General features: G+C 43.7%; 1 protein-coding gene across 1 annotated transcript in view; it reads left to right on the forward strand.

Moving 5' to 3' along the window:
• Window positions 1-13045, forward strand: part of ELOVL5 (ELOVL fatty acid elongase 5) — a 76199-nt gene extending 63154 nt beyond the window's left edge. The window contains exons 4-8 of the mRNA XM_041725599.1: window positions 3592-3669; window positions 4644-4815; window positions 7017-7141; window positions 9614-9748; window positions 11172-13045. Coding sequence (XP_041581533.1) covers window positions 3592-3669; window positions 4644-4815; window positions 7017-7141; window positions 9614-9748; window positions 11172-11315 — 654 coding nt within the window. The 3' untranslated portion in view covers window positions 11316-13045. The remainder of the gene's footprint in view (window positions 1-3591; window positions 3670-4643; window positions 4816-7016; window positions 7142-9613; window positions 9749-11171) is intronic.
• The last annotated feature ends 801 nt before the right edge of the window (window positions 13046-13846 follow it).

Raw genomic sequence — 13846 nt, forward strand, 5'->3', positions numbered from 1 at the left:
GTGAGTAGCAATAGTGAGGGAGGCAGGGAGGACTACTCCAGGGGCCGCAGGAAGCCCCTCCTGGGACAAGAGGATGGTGGGCTCAGAGCAGTGCAGTGGCACTGGATGAGAGCTTCTAGTTTGTGTACCTGCTTTATGCTTCAGTATTGGGGAAGTTCACCGCCCAAGACCTGGAGTTCTTTCACCTCTTAGAGATGGTGGGTGTTTTTAGATACAGACATTTCTTTCTCATTTATAGGAAGAGGAACAAATGAAATTTTAAGGTAATTAGCTTAAGGAGCAAGGCAGTCCAGCCTGGCTGCCTTCTGAAAGACCTTAGTCCCTTCTGCTGGAATTAACATCCATTCTCAGTCTGTGTCTACCCTGAGGTTGAGGTACCTAGGGGTTACAAGGAAAGATCAGTCCTCCTCTTCCTCAGAGAGCTCCTTTGCCTATCCCCTCTCCTACCTAGGTAGGATTCAAGAATACAGTCATCTGTACCTCTGCGCGCACACACACAACCAGCTATCCTGTTCTGAAATTAGCAAAAGCTTGGGGCACCTGGGTGGCTCAGTGGTTGTCTGTTTTGGCTCAGGTCGTACTCCTGGGATCCTGGGATTGAGTCCCACATCAGGCTCCTTACAGGGAGCTTGCTTCTCCCTCTGCCCATGTCTCTGCCTCTCTGTCTCTCATGAATAAATAAAATATTTTTAAAAATAAATAATAAAATAAAATAAAATTGGCAAAAGCAGACCAACCCACAGTGTCTCAGGATTCAACAAACAAAAACAGTAAATTTTGAATTCATAAGATGCTATAATTTCAAAAAGCATGTCTAATGAGGACAATCCTGGTTAATAAATTTTTAATTTTGCCAAGTAAAGGCTATTGTTTTAAATAAAGGTATCTTTTGAATTGCATACATTTATCTTCATAAGAACTTTGCTGTGTTGCCCTTACTTTTTTATCATTTGCAGTAGTCCTGTGAAAATTTCCTCAAGAACCATTCTTCCCTTTCTGGACCCTCCATCCACAGAGGATAATTCATTGGTTCCCTCATGGGGTAGAAGGAAGGGTGGGGGAGACCATACCCTCTTCTTTCCACCATAGGTCTTCAGAGGTCATACATGCCAGCACCCCCCCCCCCCAACCCCACTTTGGGTTCTAGCTTTTTATCTTGATTCTTGGAACTTGGGATGGCCTGCATGTGGTGTGCTTAACCGGCCATGACTTGAGAGCATAATACTGTCCAAAAGGACAATGTATGTTCTAATAACTTACCTTGTGGATGTTGGTCTTTTAAAGATAGTGAAATATAGCATCATTTGTGTGTGGTCTGTTTTTTAAAAGTCTTAATATAGAAATTGTAGAAGATTAGAACAGAACCTTTAGAGGTAATGTAGACCAACCTCATCCTTTTACATAAAAACACCCAGGCCCTGAGGAAGTTAGCAGGCTCCCTCAGGTCTCGGGCTGCAGTGGATGCCAGCCTAACTGACCCCAGCTCCCAGCCTTCTGCTTCCTAACTCAGACTCTCATCACGATGCCTCCCTCATGTGTACTCCAAACCCCTCTCTCTGCTGGTCTTTGGCCTTGAAAACCATGTTAACACTTAATACTTTTTTTATGTATAGAAGATGACAAAGCCAAAAGGCAGGCAAACCACAGAAAGGAAGTTAATAGAAGAAAAAGCAGTTTCTGAGAAGGGCGTTCAGTGAGAGTACACTGGCCACACCCACTGCTGGCATTTCTGAAGTCAGACCAGCTGGAAGTTTAACCGTTTGTTCGGGCCCTTGTCATTCCTCCCTTGCTTACCCAACATGCAACCTGTGGTTTCCGCTCCTACTTGCAGGTTGGAAGTACTTCAAGAGCTTTGTAAAAGGCCCTTCAAGATTCTGGTTTCATGATGGAGCGAGACCAGGTGTTAGCCGGTTTTAGAAGCTCCCCAGGTGATCCTGTTAGGCAACTAGAGTGGGAACCACAGCTTTCAGCCAGTGGTTTGCAAACTTTGTTATTTTTGTTTTGGCAGGTTTTTTTTTTAATTTATTTTTTTGTATATTTTTGTATTGGAGTTCTATTTGCCAACATACAGCATATCACCCAGTACTTGTCCCATCAAGTGCCCCCCCCTCAGTGCCTATCACCCAGTCACCCCATCCCCCTGCCTACCTCCCCTTGTTTCCCAGAGTTAGGAGTCTCATGCTGTCTCCCTCAGTGATATTTCCCACTCATTTTCTCTCCTTTCTATCTGCAAAATTTAGCTGCAGCAGAGTCACCTGTAAAACAGCCTTTTGCCACACAGCTGGGCTTCCCACCCAGAAATTTTGGATTCAGAAGGTCTAAAGTAGGGCTTGAGATTTTGTTTCTAACAAATTCCTAGGTGATACTGATGCTGCTGGGTTGGGAACCACACTTTAAACTGCCATATTCAGTTCTCAAAGGGTCTGTGATCATGATTCTGAGGCCCTCCCTCGATGGTCTACCCTCAGAGTTTTGATTCTAGGGCAATCTCAAGAATTTCCAGGTCTTAGAAGTTCCCATGTGATGTTGATGCAGCTGGACTGGGGAACACACTTTGAGATCCAGGGCCAGTTTTTTATGTTGGGTGCTAGCTGAGATCAGGCACCTGAGATCAGGCAGACCAGGCTGGCCACCTCAGATTTTTCCCCATCTGTAGAGTCCCAACTGGCCCTCAGAGAGAAAGTCACCAGGAGAATTCAGGATCACTGTAGGCTTTGGGAAGAAGCAGGAAGCTGTGGTTTACATGGACAAGGAATAGCACCTCAGGAATAGCACCTGATTAGGTGTTCAAATTAAACCTTCTCTTTGGACAGTTACAGTGGGTCCTTACATCTCATCTAGGCCAGGCGTCCTCACTGTGTACAAATGAGGAAATTGAGGCCCGCGTAGAGAGCTGATGATACTGTAGTTGTGTAATGTAGAGCTTGCATGTAGCCTGATTCTCAGGTCCTTTCTGTGACGCTACAGAGGGCCGCTTCCTGGACCCAGCCGATGACATGGCAACAGGAGATACTGAAGGCGAGGCTGACTAAATTACCCTAGATTTTACAGTAGTGGTTCTTGGTGGACTCTGGACCAGCAGCATCAGGATCACCTGGAAACTTGTTAGAAATATGAATTCTTGGACCCCACCCCAGGCCTCCTGGATCAGAAACACACACACACACACACACACACACCATCAATCCCAGTTTTACATGCCCTTGAGGGGATTCTGGTGTACCACGCTCAAGTTTGAGAAGGGCTAAAGGTGAAGGTGTGATCTCCCCTGAGGCTGCTCACCAGGACGGGACCCAAAACCTGCCATCAGTTTGGTCAAGGCCTTGAAATAGCCTAGGGAATTGAGAATTCTGGAGAGAGCCACCTTGGTAAGGGAGCACCCTGGAGTGATTCCCGGTCCATCCCCTGTGAAATAGAGGCTTCCCGGTATTCACACTCCCTATCATTGTGATTTTTGCTGAGAGCAAAGACTAAACTTGGCCACAGCCAGCCTGAGGTCAATTGTGATTCTGAAACCAATGAAGTTTAATTGAATAGGTCTTTACCTAGTTCTGGTATATTGGTAATTGGTTTTTTCCTTTATTTTTTTAGTTAGTGACAGGAGTATGGGAAGGCAGGTACAACTTCTTCTGTCAAGGTACACGCAGCGCAGGAGAAGCAGATATGAAGGTACAGTCTCTCTCTTTTTCAAAACGTTTTCTTTTTTTAATTATACAAAACACAAAATGGTTCATGTCCTCACACACAAGGTAATTGTTGTTGAAATTTTTTAAAGAATTTTTTAAAAAACATGCCCACATAGTACGAAAATTTGAACAACATGAGAGGTGTAAGATGAAAACAAAAGTTTCATTTAGTAAAGTAAGTCCTATTAACAGTTTCCAGAAAAAGACACTGGCTGGCTCAGTTGAGGAGCATGCGACTCTTGCCCTTGGGGTTGTGAGTTGAGCCCCACATTGGGTGTAGAGATTACTTAAAAAATAAAATCTTTAAAAAAAATTTTTTTTAATTGCCAGGAAAAAAAATGCATACCTCTGTCAGCATTTATATAAACAGGATCATAAGAATAAACATCTCTGAATGTAATCATTCCTCAAAGTGATCTCTGAGAGTGGTCTTTTAGATTCTGACTTCCACTCTGAGTGTTTTGTTTTAAATAAAAGGCTGCTGCTTTAAGGTCAGATGGGCAGTCATTTCCTTAGAGCTGTTTGACGTATTTAACTGGGCAGGGACTGGACATGGAAAATTCTGATTCCTTTTCTTCTTTGCCTCCTATCCTGTCACCTGCCCCCACACCAGTCACTGAAATCAGAAGTGCCTCTCAGGTTTTTCTGTTCCAATGGCTCTGCAGCTTCTTCCAGAGGGAATAGGCAGGCTTTAGGGTTTTTGGAACTTTGATCCTCCTGTTTTTGTTAGTTTTGAAGGATGTCAGTGCTTCTTTTAAAATTTTCCCTCTTGTCATTCCAAACTGCCCCGACTGTCCCCCCAGTATTCTTTGGTTAGAGACACTCTGAGAATGACCAGAGCTCCCAGCTGCAGAAGGATTTTAGGGGTCAGTGAGGTGAACCTGGGATTCTGAGAGGGCTAGTAAAACATGTCAGGGGTAATATTCCAGAGAAACATTGGTGATCTCTTCCCTTTAGATTATCCGTGTCCTCTGGTGGTACTATTTCTCCAAGCTCATTGAATTCATGGACACCTTCTTCTTCATCTTACGGAAGAACAACCACCAGATCACAGTCCTGCATGTCTACCACCATGCCTCCATGCTGAACATCTGGTGGTTTGTGATGAACTGGGTCCCTTGCGGCCACTGTAAGTCTAACACAGGGCACGAGGGGTGGGCGGTGATGGAAATAGGTGTGTGCAGAAAGGCTAAGTTGAAACCAAGGCTTTTAGAGACTAGGTGCTGTTTCTGTGGATTTCTAGGTCAAACATTTTACCTTTGTGTCCGAGTTGGCTTTAACGATAGTTTGTGTGGCCTCTGCACTCAGTAAGCTGACAAAAACCTTTTTCTAGCTGACTTGGCAAGGTGAGGGAAATACCAAATTCCCAGGCTGGGGCATATTAGGAAATAGGGACAGAAGACACTGTTCCAGTTTATTTCTAGTCCTTGTTTTTCTACAATTTGGAAGATGTTTGACTAGTAGAGGCAGGCCAGAAAGCTGGAACCACACCATTGTGAGGGAGTCCCAGGGCACAAGACTAATGATGAAATACAGCTTTAGTTGAATAGCACGGAAGGAAGTCTGCACCTGTGCTAATATAATGAGCCTCCCATGAAGCACGGTTAGCAGGGCATCTTCAGTGGCAAGCGCTGAAATCTGAAGTAAATTCCCAAAGATGGATGTCTGTTGTTTTTAGAAAGCTTATGGTCTGAAGTCTCTTACAATTTTTGGAGATTAAGTTGTCTCTTTTAGGTTTAGTTTGAGAAGTTATTTTTTAAAAAAAAACTTTATTTATTCATGACAGACATAGAGAGAGAAACAGAGAGAGGCAGACACAGGCAGGGGGAGAAGCAGGCTCCATGAAGGGAGTCTGACGTGGGACTCGATCCCGGGTCTCCAAGATCACATCCCAGGCCGAAGGTGGCACTAAACCGCTGGACCACCGGGGCTGCCCTAGTTTGAGAAGTTCTAACAAATATCCTGATCAAAATTTCTGCCATCCAGCACTCTGACAAATTTGAGGACCTTTGGGTCTATTCACATGTTTTTTTCCTAAAATGGCACTACCCTGGATTAACCTGGCCCACCAAGATTCACATAGTCATGGGATTTTAGAACTAGGAAGGTAACTTGCCAAACCCAGCTCCCTTAGGTTTGGGAGGAAAATGAGATAGTAGAAGGTTTGGTAGAGCTCAGGTTCCAGGCCCTCCTCTTGTGGGTTTTTTTCCCCCCACCATCTCAGCTCAGGCTTCTCATTATCTGACTTAACTTTCTAATAGAAACAGTGTTTCATTACATTTGAAAAGTACATTTTCAAAGAACTCACAGGGTGGCAGATTTTAACTAGCCCCAATGCCCAAAAAAAAACAACCAGAAACTAGATGTGACTTGTCCAAGGTCACACAGTCACTGTCCTAGTCAGGAGTAAACACTCCCCTGACCCCAGTCTTGTGTACCTCTGACTGCATGTGGGAAAGTTGGAGAGCCCTACTGGATTGCCCGCTGTGGGGGAGGAGGACGGACAGTCTAAAAAAAGAACTGGTGGTTCTACTGGAAATGAAAAGCATGTGATAAAAGAGGAATCTTTTTATCTCTAAGGAACTGGACTCTGGATTGTATTGTTGAAAAAAAAATAATATGGCCTCAGTACTGCAGTCCTAGGAAGTAACAAGGAGGCAACTTCCAAGGCCTCTTCAAACTTCAGCAGATGTGTTAGCCAGCCAACTTTGAACGTACTGCCCATTAGCTGTCTCCCCCAGGCCTTCAGCACAGCAGCCTGAAGCACTTGGCCATGTAAAGAAAAACAGCTAGTGGGGCACCTGGGTGGTTTAGTGGTTGAGCTCTGCCTTTGGCTCAGGTCATGATCCTGGGGTCCTGGGATCGAGTCCCACATCAGGCTCCCTGCGTGGAGCCTGCTTCTCCCTCTGCCTGTGTCTCTACCTCTATCTCTGTGTCTCTCATGAATAAATAAATAAGATCTTAAAATTAAAAAAAAGGAAAGAAAAAGAAAAAAAGAAAAGCAGCTAGCACTGGGAGTTGATGGGGTCTGGTGACAAAGCCATTAGGTTCCAGAGCCCAGGCAAGAGGGGGTGGCCTTCTGTCTCTTGCGCTAGATGTCTGCCTGGCAGCTCCAGCTGACCCTGGCTGTAAAGCATCCCAGCAGCTGCCTGCCCACTGGAAACGGAATTCTGAGTATAGATCCGTGTGGTGCTTGCTGCTACCATGTTTGCCAGCCCCTTTTTAAATGCATCTTTTTTTCAGATCTGAAAGGAATCTTTTTTTTTTCTTTAACTTGCTATGTATAAAACACTGATCCATTTCCTTTCCCATATCCCCTCTGTTTTGCAGCTTATTTTGGTGCCACACTTAATAGCTTCATCCATGTCCTGATGTACTCGTACTATGGCCTGTCATCTGTCCCTTCCATGCGTCCATACCTCTGGTGGAAGAAGTATATCACTCAGGGGCAACTGGTAAGTACCTCGGCCTCTTTCCCCAGGACTTGCTGCCTAGTGGACGGCTCTTCCTGGCTTTATTACTATTTAATAGGATCTGCTATGTGCCTTTCCCACCCTCTCTTTTTTTGATCCAGTTAAACTCCTTGAAGTGGACAGAGCAGAGCATTTTAATTTTACTTGAGGAAACCATGCCTGTGGGCACACAGCTAGTTAGGTTGTAGAATGTAAGGACTAGAATCTAATTTCTTGACTTCAGGTTCAGTCCTTTGTCCTTAGGTTTTGCACAAAGCATTGTGTACATATGTGTGTTTCCAAATTATCCAGAATACGAAGTGACCACTGCCTCCTGTGTTCCCAAGAATTCTAGAAGGACTTGTGGGATAGCAGGAGTCCTGCGTGCTTATAGCTGTTGGGCAGTGAGAACCATCTAGCAGGATAGGTGCGGGTGACCTCTTGGCACCCATGTAGTAAAGCATCTGTTGGCGAGAATGGCACCCACTGTGCTTTAGATGACCACCTCCTTCCTGAGGTTTACCATGCCAGGGCCACCTAGCAGCTGTTGGCATTTGGTGATTATGTCCTACCATCCTTTCTGAAGCTTCCCAGAGTTGTCAGTATATGATAGAGGCCTGTTTCTCTCCCCTTGTGATTTTTTTTCATGAACTGAATATTAACATTAGTACTACTAATGTTAAACACTCACATTTGTTGAGTGTATAATGTGTCAGCACTCATGCTAAGTAAGCAGTTTTATGTGGACCATTCCAGTAGCCTGAAGTGATCCCCACTTCATGGATGAGGACACTGAGGCAGTCACCAAAGCTTAGCTGACTGAGGGGTTTAAACACTAAAGCCTTAGCCCACCCTAGCCTTGCCTTATCACACATTTTTCTAAAGAAACCAAGCTGATGCCAATCTTTCCAAGTCAGTTGTGGTTTTTCAGTATTTAAAAATAACAATCTGGAAAAAAAACATCTGAGAAGATTGTCTGAGCTACTTATGTGTTTGACATTTCATTATCACCTCTTTGCCAGCTGCTCCCTAGTCCTTGTTAATTTTTTCACCCACCTGTGAGGAAGGATAATTGTTCTTAACCTTCTTGTTACACTTGAGAAGTGATGCAGAGATCAATTTATACCACACAGCCACAGCCCTGTAAAAGCAGAATTTAAAAGAATAGACTGGGAAAGTTGGTTCCCTATTAAGCTCTGCCCTTTGAGGTAGAAGATTGCACCTAGTTTGCCTAGATTCATTTTAAGCATCACTCCTAGTTATTTCTTAGCCTGAATATGTACCTTAAAAAAGAGAAGGAAAAAAAGCCAAACAGGCCTGCATGGAAACCCTGGGAGCTGGGCCAGAAATTCTGTGGGCAGAACCCTGCCCCCTACTGTTGTTATTCCTCTTGAAGACTCGCCTCTCAGTAGCCACACCTCATTTTAACACTTTTCCCCTATTTCTCCAAGTGTTTCCACCTGCTTTTCAAGACTTATTCATTAAAAAAAAACAAAAAACAAAATTATTCATCAGAAATCACCTGGACTTAAGCATTATATCTTGATAGAAGTTTAAATATATTGACCAGCCTTCTTCAAACCGAGAGTACATGAATGAGAAATAGGAAAAGTTGGGGCACCTGAGTGGTTTAGTCCACTGAGCATCTGGCTCTTAGTTGCAGCTCAGGTCATGATCTCAAGGTCATGTGATCAAGCCCTGGGTTGGGCTCCATGCTCAGTGGGGAGTCTGCTTAAAGACTCTGTCCCTCTCCTTCTGCCCCTCGTCCTGTTTTCTCTCTCTCTCTCTCTCTCTCAAATAAATAAATCTTCATAAAAAAGAGGACTAGGAAAAGTGGCCAATGGAATTGCACATCCCATAGCAGCATCACTGGTTTTCTTTAAACATACACCCCACACCCTTCCTTTCTCTTTTAAAGATGTAAAGCAAACAAAAAAATGCCTTGCATCTCTATATGGACTCCCTAAAGCTTGTGTGTTGGGGAGATTCGTTTTCCTCTGTTCCCCAATTTCACTGAGCTGTACTAGACGTGTAACATTGTATGAAGTATCCGGTGTAATGATCTGTAATGATCGGGTATATGTATGTATTGTGACATGACTTGGTAAGTTCAGTTAACATCCGAAGTCATTCTATATAGCTACAGTTGTTTTTCTTGTGACAAAAACTTCTAAGATCTGCTTTTAGCAATTTTCATGTATACAGTATATGGTACTGTTAGTGTCTGAATTTTAAAGGTAATTTAAGTAGTAAGAAGGGGATAAGAAACATTTGACCATGACACATAAATAGCAATTCAGGAGCAATTTATGCATAAAATGTATGCTTGGTGTTTATGGAGTGGCTTCACCTACAGAAAGGCCTGTAAGTGTCTGACCACACACTCAGCATGCTGGCTGGAGAGCCCATCTGGTGTGGCACCTTGTCCTTGGGCGGTGGCTGCGCTGCTCAGCTGTGTCCCTTCTCTCCCACCAGCTTCAGTTTGTGCTGACAATCATCCAGACCAGCTGTGGGGTCATCTGGCCGTGTTCATTCCCCCTTGGGTGGCTGTACTTCCAGATTGGATACATGATCTCTCTGATTGCTCTCTTCACAAACTTCTATATTCAGGTGAGTCTTACCTATCTGTGGCAGTTGGGTGGGACTTGAGATCATTCCAGCAGAAGCCCTCATCTATTCATTTAAGGAGGACGATGTGTAGAACCTCTGTGCTGTGTGCCAGGCAGTGGGCTCTAATTTAGTCCCAGTGACAAGGCAGTCCCTATCTTTGGGAGGGGGACCACTGCCAACAGAGAAGGTACTGAAATCTGTCCCAGACCCCAGAGCTCTAGATCTATGGCAAGGAAGCTGAGGATTCCTGTGGGAACGCAGAGCTTTCAGCAGGCTCTCTACTGCCGAACTTTTTAACAGATCTGCTATTAACATCTTATTTTTTTTATTTTGAGTGCCACTATTGATAATGTAAAAAGGGGGGGTGCGCTCTAAAGCAGTCTTGATGAAACCTTAAATATATATTGTCTTCAAGATTTTAGGAAAGTGTATAGACTTCTGCAGACACGTGACAGGTGATTTCATTTAGCAGTCTCATAGCCCTCAGCTGTAGATAGAAATCTGCCCTTTTGTCCCAGTTTCCTCACACATCCACTGCTCAGATGTGGGGGCTCATTCATTCCCCAGTGCATGATGTAAGGTAAATTTTACTCACTGAAGGGCCCAATTAGGGCAGATCATCTCCAGTTGGTCACTCTGCAACTCCCAGTTTCCCCTGGATGAGGTGTGCTCCTACTCCTGTGGGCAGTGCCTGGTTCTGGGCAGGCACCAGAGGTCAGGAGCAAGGGCAGAAGCCAGGGATGTGGAGGCAGTAAAGTCCAGTTGGCTGCGCAGCCACGCGGGGGCCTTGCCACATTCCCCTTTCTTATGCCCACCGGCACCTTTCATCCCACACCCTTGGGGTGGTGGTGTGTTCGAGTGAGCCCATGGTCCAGCCGCACTGGTGATCTATGCCACACTTTGGGACATTGTTCAGGCATGAGGGAGGTTGAAGGATAGGACCTGACAAAACCAAAATCACACTGTTTTAACTGCTTATAGCAACATTGCACTTTGTACATACAGGCCAAAGCAGTTGCTGAAGTTACCAGCAAATTTTGAAGATGAGAGAAAGGAGTGATGGGAGAGGTACTAGAGTGGGAGAAACTGATATGGCCATGGAATCCCCCTTCCCCTGCCCTCCAGATGCAAGAGGGTAAAGCCAACTGAAGTATAATTTGCATTTCCTACTTCATCTGTAGAATAGCACTTATATCACAGCCCTTGCCCCTGTGAACTTACCTCGGGCTATACCTCAGAAAAGGAAGAGTGATGGCGAATGGCAAAAAAATGTTCCCAGAGTTGCTGGACTGCAGACCTTCCATCCCAGTGGCATTGGGTCCTAACGGGAATCAAGGCTAGGCTTAGGGAAGTGGGCACTCCCCAACCTTACCCCACAGCAGAACAGCCGGTCACGTGACCCATCTGCCCTGATGCGTTTCAGACTTACAACAAGAAGGGGGCCTCGCGGAGGAAAGAGCATCTGAAGGACCACCAGAATGGGTCTGTGGCTGCGGTGAACGGACACACCAACAGCTTTTCTTCCCTGGAAAACAATGTGAAGCCGAGGAAGCAACGGAAGGATTGAAGCCGAGGAGTTGATAAACCTCCAAAACCCATCGTCTGATTGTAAGCACAGTATGAGTTGTGCCCGATGCTCGTTAACAGCTGCTGTAACTAGTCCGGCCTACAATAGTGTGATTCATGTAGGACCTCTCTCATCAGTTCCAAACCCCTAGAAAATGTATACAGATTATACACGTAGGCATAAGATTTTTAACATTTCTGGGCTCTCACCGACCCCTGCGCTAGACTGTGGAGGGCGTATTATTGTAGTATACAACACTGCTGTTGCCTTATTAGTTATAACATGATAGGTGCTGAATTGTGATTCACAATTTAAAAACACTGTAATTCAAACTTTTTTTTTTTACTGTAGATCATGCATGTGATTGTAAATTTGTACAATGTTGTTACAGTAGAGAAACACACATGCCTTAAAATTTAAAAAGCAGGGCCCCAAAGCTTATTAATTTAAATTAGGATATGTTTCAAGTTTTTATTCGTTTTTAATAGCTCTGTTTAGAAAAATCAAAGACCATGATTTATGAAACTAGTGTGTGACACATAATTTCAAGTGACTTGTACATGTGAAATCAGAAAAGGCACCTTCGGTTTTATAATATTGGCTTTAAATCAGGCAGGCTCAAATCTAGTGGAAGGTCAGTTTAACTTTTTAACAGATCTTATTTTTTTATTTTGAGTGCCACTATTGATAATGTAAAAAGGGGGGGGAGCTCTAAAGCAGTCTTGATGAAACCTTAAATATATATTCTTTGTCTTCAAGATTTTAGAAAGTATGTAGAATGAGTAGGACATTTAAAATTTCTGAAGTGCTAAGTGTTTTTATACAGGAGATAATGCCCACTTTTGCTTTTCCACTCGTGAGAGAGAAGATGTATACTTTTCAAAAGAGATAATTGAATATTTACGTTCAACAGCCTCCCATAGATGAGCAATGGGGAACTGGTTGCCAGGGTCCAAATTTAGATTGATTTCTGTACTGCTGTCTGTTTTGACACAAACTTCTTGTAAAATGTGCCTAGCTTATTAAAATGAATAAAGGGGGAAAAAGGGACTTTAAAAAATTTAAGGTAAAATTAAACAGATAGCTACAGCTTAAGAGAACTGGGAAATTGGATAGAGATAATTTGCTTGGTGAAATCTAATAGGACCTATAATTTTCTTTTTCTGCCTAGAATCTAAAGATGTGTGTAGAACTGCTTATTTAAAAGTGAGACTGCTTATCATAAAATCATGTCTGTCACCCTTGAGGCAGTGGTCAAACAGATAAGGACTGTTGTGTGTGTCATTTTAAAGTGTTGAAATTTACTCTGAATACCTTCTCCCTTGGGAGAAAAACCAGTCATTGAACCACTCATGACACATCTTAGAAGGTCATCGACAATGTATAAACTAATTGTTGGTTTGATATTTATGTAAATATCAGTTTATCATGCTTTAATTTTGCACATTCATATTAGGGGAGCCAGTTGGTTCTCTTATTAGTCTTGTGGGTTTTCTGTTTGGAGGGAGTCACGGCATCTGTTTACATTTACCTTATCAAATCTAGAATGTGTATATTTGTAAATGTATGTCTTCCTAGGTACTAGTTTGCAAATGTCTTTACATATTTCAATACAGAAACTATAACATTCAATAGTGTGCTGTCAAAGTGTGCTTTAGCTCATCTGGATATATCCACACTGTTAAATAATGTCTAAACATTAATCATTAAAACGTTTTTGATTACCTGTGCTCACGTTTTACATTGTTTATATGCTGCCTGTTTGGACAGACTGAAGAAAAATCCATTTTCTTCATCTAGGAACTCACCCAAATAAATGTAGATAATTCAGTCAAGATTACTCTGTAGCTCAACTCACGTGAGGAGGGATCCCCACAGAGTAAGGCATGGTGGTGGTTCCACCCTAATGGTTTTCTCTCCGCCTTTTTTTGGTGTCCCAGCTCTCTAAACCTACCCCTTCTTCCTTTCACCCTTCCGGCCTCCCTCCCCATATCTTCAAGCTGTTAGTTCCTTTCCTTTCCTAGGTCTAGACCAGAGGTTGGCAAATTTTTCCTGTAAAGAGCCAGATAGGGGCAGCCCAGGTGGCTCAGTGGTTTGGAGCTGCCTTCAGCCCAGGGCATGATGCTGGGGTCCCGGGATCAAGTCCCATGTCGGGCTCCCTGCATGGAGCCTGTTTCTCCCTCTGCCTCTCTCTCTCTCTCTCTCTCTCTCTCTCTCTCTCTCTGTCATGCATAAATAAATAAAATCTTAAAAAAAAAAAAAAAAGCTAGATAGTACATAGGCTTTGCAGTCCATACAGTCTATGCCCCAACTTTGGACTACACCATTGTACAGTGCAATAGCAGCCATATGTGTATGGATGGGCATGGCTGTGTTCCAAAAAAAGCTTTACTCACAAAACAGAAGGCTTGTAGCCATAATTTGCTGACCCCTTCTCTAGAGTAATGAGAGCCCACCTTAATCCAAAAGCTCTACCACTTTCTTTGCCATTTCATACCCCTCTGCCTGCCAGTCTGACTTACAGGTCCAAC

The sequence above is a fragment of the Vulpes lagopus genome, chromosome 1 (genome assembly GCF_018345385.1).
Source record: "Vulpes lagopus strain Blue_001 chromosome 1, ASM1834538v1, whole genome shotgun sequence".
Classification (NCBI taxonomy): Eukaryota; Metazoa; Chordata; class Mammalia; order Carnivora; family Canidae; genus Vulpes; species Vulpes lagopus.